Raw genomic sequence first — 7797 nt, forward strand, 5'->3', positions numbered from 1 at the left:
TTTTGTAGTTTTTTTTTTTTTTGTCTTTTTTTCACAGTAGTGAAATATGGGTAGGAGATATCTTGATTAAGAAATTTGTTGGCACCCCTTTTTGCAGTGAAGAATTATAGGCTATGTTTTTTTTTTAATTTTTTTTTTTTTATGTCTTATGTCTTCATAGCAAAAATAGTTATGGTGTTTTATATGAAGAGGTATTTGAACAAATGTTACCCCTGATATTTTATGCCACAATGATATTTGGCCCATTTTATGTCAAGTTGCTAAACACATTAAAATACAAAACTTAAGATACTACATAAACTAGATCTAGCAAAGCTAACTTGTATCCAATCTCTTAATTGGTTTGAATTACACGACTTAAATTGCACACGAGATTAATTATTATGCTAAATTGCAAATGCTCTTTTGATATACAATTATGTATGTGATGACCAATCTTTCAATTACCCTATATTCTTGAATTGATAAAAACATTAGCTTAAATTCAACATCATTAACCACCCAAAAATGTCAAATTTCACTTATTATTTAGAGACAGATGGAGTGTTTCCCTATACAATGATGAGAATATGATATGCTATACTATCTCTCTAGGGGAACCAGACTACCAAAATCCTTATGGATAAAATCCGAGAATTTTAAAAAGAATGGCTTACACAAAACTTCTGAACATTGCTAGCCTATCTACAAGTCTAATGCAATGCTTCTCTATCATATTCTCCAGAATGATTCCTAAACACAAACTTTTGTAGCTATGATGCACAGCTTATCACAGGATGCTCCACACGAAAACTCGTTATCATGACTCTTATGACATAGATGGCCTGGAACAGGATGCTGATAATGAAATGACATTCAATGAGGAATCATATGAGACTGAATCTACCTTTCTTACTGCATATAAAGGAGCATGCAGCTCAAGAAGCTTTAATCTTAACTCGAAACTCAGCGAAAACAGAAGTAAAGCAATGGTTATGAGTAATTGTAACATTTGGAGCTTTTACTTCAGGTTTAAGCCACACATGTTTATGATCCTATCACAGATAGGCTGGACTTTACTGTATTTCATCACTGAAGCATCCTTCAATAATGGAATGAATCCTTATGTTTACATAACATACCGCCATGTCGTTGCTGGGGTGGTGATGTTCCCCTTTGCTTATTTCCTTGAAAGGTTGTTTATTTTTTTTACTTTTATTTTTTTATTTTTTAAAAATTTTCTTTTCTCATTTACATGTTCATGATATTGCATCTACGTCGATTTCATGCTGTATGTATACTCTAGTGCATTACATGCCTATGAATTTTTTTCTTCTATATCATGCAGACAAGCAAGGCCAAAGTTGACAGTAGCTCTGATGGCAGAAATATTTGTGCTCTCCCTCTTCGGGTAAGCCTACAAGAGTAATGGTATACAACCAAACATTGTAAGATATAATTTGTCGTAGTTGCAGCTAGCATGTTATGTGAATGACATCCTAAAAGGGAGCATTCGGAGTAACGAGAATATATAAGTGCATAACAATTATCGGACCTTTAAATCCAACAGCATAATCCAAAACTACCTCCAAATATTTCCAAAATCCCCCTGCTTTTTCAAGGTGTTCTCATTAGGTGCAAGTGACAATTTCTCACATTTGCATTTTACAAGAAGGCATTCGGTCACTTGTTCTTCATAATTAATATACATGAGACATATTCATAGATATCATACACTTACAATATGTCATGATAACATGATATACAATACAGAAGTTCACAGTATAATACTACACATCTTCAAAAGGAAACAAATGATAAATTTTGCTAATTTTGGCAGGGTGGGATTGACACTTAACATGTATTTTGCAAGCTTAAAGTATACTTCACCGACATTTGTTGCTTCAATGATCAACACAATAGCTTCCTTAACTTTTGTGATTGCAGTTGCACTCAAGTGAGTAAAACCTTTTCTTTATAAATGACATATCCAAATTCTTAACATTCGAAAAATTGTTCTTGCAAATTGTATTTTTTAACTTTAGACTATAACTATCCAGGATGGAGGTTCTTGATATATGGAACCCTCGAGGAGCTGCAAAGGTTCTCGGAACCTTAATTTCCCTGGGAGGTGTCATGGCCATGACATTGTACAAGGGATCTGTCATTAAAAACATCTGGAAACCTCTGCTACATATTCAAGGAAGTACAACAACTAACGAAAACAGGTTGATAGGTTCCATTTTAACTGCAGCTAGTTGCCTATCATGGTCCATATGGTACATCATGCAGGTTTGAGTTATATTCCAGGGACGAGTCTTTCAGTTTGGTTTTGGGCTTGTGTGGGTTTGGTTACATTATGAGTCAATTTCGACAGTTCTAAAAAAAACAAGTAATTGCTCACATAATTAACACTCATGAAATTTGATAATTTCATTTGCTAGTCAATACTCAAATCAGCTGATGCTGCCATTCTTTATCTGCTAATTACTAAATGCCTAATAATAGCCTAGGACACACGACACTTTTTGTCCATAATGAATCACAGAAGAGTTATCCTTCAACCAGATATGAATATATGATGTATCCTTATGAGTCTATATGCTTACTGATAACTATAGGCCTTTACTCTGAAACGATATCCTGCACGTCTGTCACTGACAACATGGATGAGTTTCATTGGTGCTGCACAGTCAGCCATTTTTACTGCATGTGTTCAGCGTAAGCCAGCAGCTTGGGCAATCGGTTTCAACATTGATCTCTTGTCTACCGTTTATGCTGTAAGAACTGTTGTTGATACAACCTTAGACTATACTGAAGTATGATCATATACTAACATGTACTCAATATATTGCATGCAGGGAGTAGTTTGTTCAGGCTTAATCGTCTTCCTTCAGTTGTGGTGCACAGAAGAAAAAGGACCTGTTTTTGTGACCATGTTCAACCCTCTTTCAACAATACTTGTTGCCTTATTAGCATATTTTGTCCTTGGAGAAAAGCTTTACACTGGCAGGTAAACTAAATTGATATTTGCTCCCAGAAACTGATTTTGATACAGCATTAAGGCTTACTTTGACTGATCAAACCTGACATTGCTGATTCACAACTGTTTTGTTATATGAACTTCGTGATTTTAAGTAAACAAACTGATGTTTTTCTCATTAGAACTTATTTTACAACCTTAAAATGAGTTGAAAAGAGCAAGGTCTGGTTAATACAGAACAAATGATATAATAAGAAGCAGAATATATATAGAGCAAATGATATAAGGAGAAGATTAATAGTTTCTCAATCACATGTTCAGCATAATGGGGGCAGTTATTGTTATCTTTGGTATGTACCTCTTAATGTGGGGCAAAGAAGAAGCACAGACAAACATAGCCGGGATCTACCTAAACTATAAAGACTCGAAAAGTTTAAAACCAGAGGCATTCAGCACAGAAAATGGCGAAGAGGTGACAACAGAGCCATAGACACTAGAAAAGATGGCTGTGGTGCAATTACAAAGACAGATAGAAGCTGGGAGTAAAGAAATCCATCAGTCATCTTCAAACTCGCCAAGAATAAGCAACTATATAAACTGTCAATAGTATAAAGATGCCTATTATGCTTGCATGAATTACGAAAGATAGGATCAGTGCTCCCAGGTTAAGCTGAGTCAGTATTTGATTCTCTTCTCTAGGTTAATTAACATTAGCCCTCTGTTGGACTAATCCTAAAGAAATATGCCTGTAATATTCTGTAAAGTACTTCGTATTAGTTTTGGCTGCTGTTTGACTTGAAAAGTTCACTATGTAAAAAGGATATGATCTCAACCTATCAGTCTGCTTGCATCTATATAAGCTTGACAGTATTGTAAATCATATTAACCAGTGTAATCATCCATGAAGACTGTTTGGTCCATTTTCCTCTAATTTTTGCGTTCAGTAGTCACACAAGAGTTCAATTTCAATGGTGTAATGATTTTGTGGAATTGACTCCCAAAATCAAGTTTAATGGGAATTTGTCAATCAAAAAACATAACATTCCCAACTTCTAGTATGCAAAAAAGTTCCAAGTTACCTTAGGAGTGCATCTCCTGGTTTCTGTCTCCGTGCAGATTTAATCATCATCAACCATGTCATCTAATCTTTTCAAACAAAGCAAATTTTTCAAAAATTTTACTTCATAGGCAGGTGTCTGGCTTCATTGCACAAGGGATCTGTCATAGGGAAAATCTTATATCTCTGTCTATATATAATATATATATATAGAACTATAATTAAGATCTAGATAATTAAAAAATGAACAACTGGTTGAATGATTCAGAAATATCGTTGAAATTTTATATTATAATCATAAGTTCATGAATCATGCATATAACAATAACAATTAATTCTGTTTGAATTCACCAGATTAGGCTTCATGATAAAAGCCAACTTAAGTAGATAGCTACAGGCTTTGACATAAATTTTTTATATACAACTCCTGCCGACCAGTTACGTATGTCAGAGTTCTTGACAGTTGACATCAAATGATACAAAAATAATACACTTGGGTACACCTACCTTTAAGTAAACTCGTAATGCAACTAAGAATTCGTGACCTTCCCTCCCCCAGACAAAAAAATGGCCATGGACTTTTTTCTAGAATACAACTTACATCACATATGTAGCAGGGAATGTGGAATGATTGTTTCAGGTCAATCAAGCTTGATTCAGTCTAAGCAAAGGAAAAAAAAAAATGAAAAGGTTTATGACCATATTTGATCCCGCTGCAAAAGCTTTTCCTGGTTTATCAGGAGGTGAAATCTCGATGATATGAATCTAGACAGCAAAACAAGCAGAGAGAAAACAGCAGGATTACATTCATACGAAATAAAAAAAAACACACAGGAAATAAACAATAGGAGTCTTAATTAGTGTACTTACATAGTCTAGCAACACTCTACGGCATTTAAGCCATGAGCCTCTGGCTATTCAAATCTAAATTAAGGAAGAAACAAGTTCACCAACATTATATACATTCAAATAAGCAAAGACAAAACTTGAGACAAATGTCGCAGAATTCTTGTTGAGAAGAAATCTTGCACATCCACTTAAGCAGCAGGAGGCCTGAGTTCATGGTCACGAGAAGTATCACGAGTAGCTGGTGGTAGATAATGCCACATAGGGTACATACCATAACCAGGGTAAACAGCCATCTTATTTGGTCCAGCTTGATAGGCCGGTGGATAAGGAGGAATCATTCCAGGACCAGGCATGCCAGACATTGCTTTCATATGCAGCTCCATCTTTTCTTTTTCTGCCCTCAATGTCGATTTCTCATCACGAAGTTCATTCTTTTCAGCCTATAGTAGGAAGCTAAGTTTAAGAACAAAACAGCAAAGGAGCTACTAAAAAGTGAAGATTAAAACATATGGTAAATATGATGATTAAATGAAGTCACAAAAAACTCTTGTACAACATGTAGGTTATACAAGAGTTTTGTAACCTTTTTTTTGCAACTTCTTCTTCAATTATAAACTTATAGATGACTGAAGAAATAAAATATAACGCAATGCTCCAAGCATATACAATGTGTGAGTAGGGAAGATTAAAGTTAAATAAGCTTCAAAGTCCTGAATCTCAGAAGATAAAGGATTTAACTAGAGAAGATCCACAAATGGAATTCCATGGAAAAGGTTCCGATATTCTAAGAAAATTTGTGTCCGGAACCAGCTTAGAACTTGACAAGAAGCTTCAAGTAATAGGGAAAAAGAAGTACTCACCTTTAAACTTTCAATTTCCTCTTGCAGCTTTTTATTCTCATCTTTAAACTCCTGATTTTCGATCCTTAGCTGCTTCACAATTCTTATAGCATCAGATAACAAAGCCAATTTGTCAGCTTTGGCAGCCCTTCCAGGTTCCAAAACAGAGCTCAGGTTTAAAAAGCTGCAGCAGGAAGTAAAATGAAATTCGATATTGTTACCACCAAAAGAAATATCCCTAATATGTCCAGTTAAGGTGTTAATTCAAGGAGTTAGTAATGAATCTTTCGTGTAATTTGGTGAGAAAAATTCTACATGGATGTCTAAGGTAATACGAAATACTGTGTAATAAAGATGCTATCAAGCGCGCTGTAAAAGCTTAGTACAAACAGATGAAAAAAATACATCTTCCATACCATGCATCACTTGTTTAATGTTGTTCATTTGTTGAATACAAAATGCTAAACCTAAAAAACAAATAACACAGAAGCAGATTGCATGCCTGTCATTCAACTTTTCCCGTCTTTCTCTCTCACGGCATGCTTTAGTCTTTGTATTGCTGTGGACAGCAGAACGTCCCCTGCAAATCAAGAAGATATTAGAGTTAAGTGATACTACAGTCTAAGCAATCTGTTGATCTGAGTTAATTTTACACCGTAACAACATGAAGCAATAGCAGTTGTCACTGATAGCAAATTCTACCTTTTCTTAGGGCATTCCAACTCAGATTCTTGTTCTTGGAAAGCACTACTTGTCTGTGAAAAGTCGATTTCGATGCAAGAACTGCAAGGAAATTTCTTCAGAGTAAGTTCATATGACTTGAACTGAGTTCAGAAATTAATCTAAACCATCTAAGAATAAATGATAAACCATATCTTATGCAGTAAAAGCAAAGTAACACCTTTTCTTGGGGCGTTGCCTCTCAGATTCTTGCTCTTGTATCATACTACCTGTCCTTGAAAAGTCAATTTCGATGCTGGAACTGCAAGAAAGATTTCTCTTAGTTAATTTGACCATAAAAACATAATCTGATCAAAACCAAAACCAAAACCAAATACAGCTAAAAACTAAAAAATAATCAACTTTCTTGTGCAAAATCAAGATTTTTGGTTAGCATTATCCATCTTCAAACACTGCTTTACTTTCCTACCAAACTCTTAATTATAGTTAATTAATCAAAGGATAATTACTGATAAAGCTAAGTCAAGAATTCCTATATACATGAAATCATCCAAGCTGCAATCTTTTGCTATGCTTAACACATCAAAAAGTTAAAACACTTTTTTTTTTTAAATGTAGATAACCCCTCTATAAATCTCTAATACATGTTCTAAATTTCTAATATGTTCACCAAGCTTACAAAGAGCAAGATCAATAATCTCAATAGTCATTTTATCTAGCTGATAGAGAGCATAAAGGCAACTGTAGACGAGATTTAATCTCGGGTTTTACATTTTAACACCCACCCCCTCCACCCACGCGCACACAAAGATTTTAGCCGACTAAGGCCACGTTCTTTTAAGCTTCTGGGCAGAGAAGAACAGAGCGTAATCGCGTAATTCCCATCCTATACAAGAGGCAAAGGTCACTTGGAAGTAAGAAAAATTGAAACTTCATCATAAACCAAGTATCCCTCAATTAATCGAATACTAATTTCTCTACTTCAATCTTCTCCAAAAAAGAGTGGGTTAAGCAAAAAAAAATAAAAATGAAAAACAATTATTTCCTACCTAATTCTTAGCATGAAGAACTAATTTAACTATAACTAAAATTAAATTAAATCACCAAATGAGGTTGAATTCAATGAGAAATTAACAATAAAGGGTATTTCATAAAAATTGAAATTACCTGGGATCAACCCAAGAAAAATTAGGGGAAGCAACATCATCAATGAAACAATCAAGGGGTAGATCCCAAGCAGAATCATCAAAAGAACCCATCTTTTTGAATTGGGGTTACAGCAGAAAAATCAAATTAATCACTAAAAAAAATCCAGAAAATTTTACTGAAGATTAAGTATTTATTTGTTCCCAATCATAAGAAAAGCAGAGAAAAATGACAAACAGAAGAAAAAGGGGGGCAGGAGGATG

General features: G+C 34.5%; 2 protein-coding genes across 2 annotated transcripts; one reads left to right on the plus strand and one right to left on the minus strand.

The window, feature by feature from the left end:
* The first annotated feature begins 935 nt into the window (after positions 1–935).
* On the plus strand, positions 936–3893 carry LOC110718078 (WAT1-related protein At5g07050-like). Its single transcript, XM_021896879.1, has 7 exons — positions 936–1174; positions 1328–1390; positions 1820–1936; positions 2040–2271; positions 2601–2759; positions 2841–2992; positions 3284–3893. The coding sequence occupies exons 1-7, from the start codon at positions 969–971 to the stop codon at positions 3450–3452; spliced, it is 1098 nt and encodes a 365-aa protein (XP_021752571.1). The 5' UTR covers positions 936–968; the 3' UTR covers positions 3453–3893.
* Positions 3894–4799: 906 nt separating this feature from the next.
* Positions 4800–7797, minus strand: LOC110717536 (transcription factor bHLH104-like). The gene is made up of 6 exons (XM_021896263.1): positions 7556–7797; positions 6609–6689; positions 6410–6490; positions 6210–6287; positions 5729–5891; positions 4800–5308 (listed from the first exon to the last, which is right to left on the minus strand). The coding sequence occupies exons 1-6, from the start codon at positions 7645–7647 to the stop codon at positions 5057–5059; spliced, it is 747 nt and encodes a 248-aa protein (XP_021751955.1). The 5' UTR covers positions 7648–7797; the 3' UTR covers positions 4800–5056.

Source organism: Chenopodium quinoa, unplaced genomic scaffold, assembly GCF_001683475.1.
Source record: "Chenopodium quinoa cultivar QQ74 unplaced genomic scaffold, ASM168347v1, whole genome shotgun sequence".
Lineage (NCBI taxonomy): Eukaryota > Viridiplantae > Streptophyta > Magnoliopsida > Caryophyllales > Amaranthaceae > Chenopodium > Chenopodium quinoa.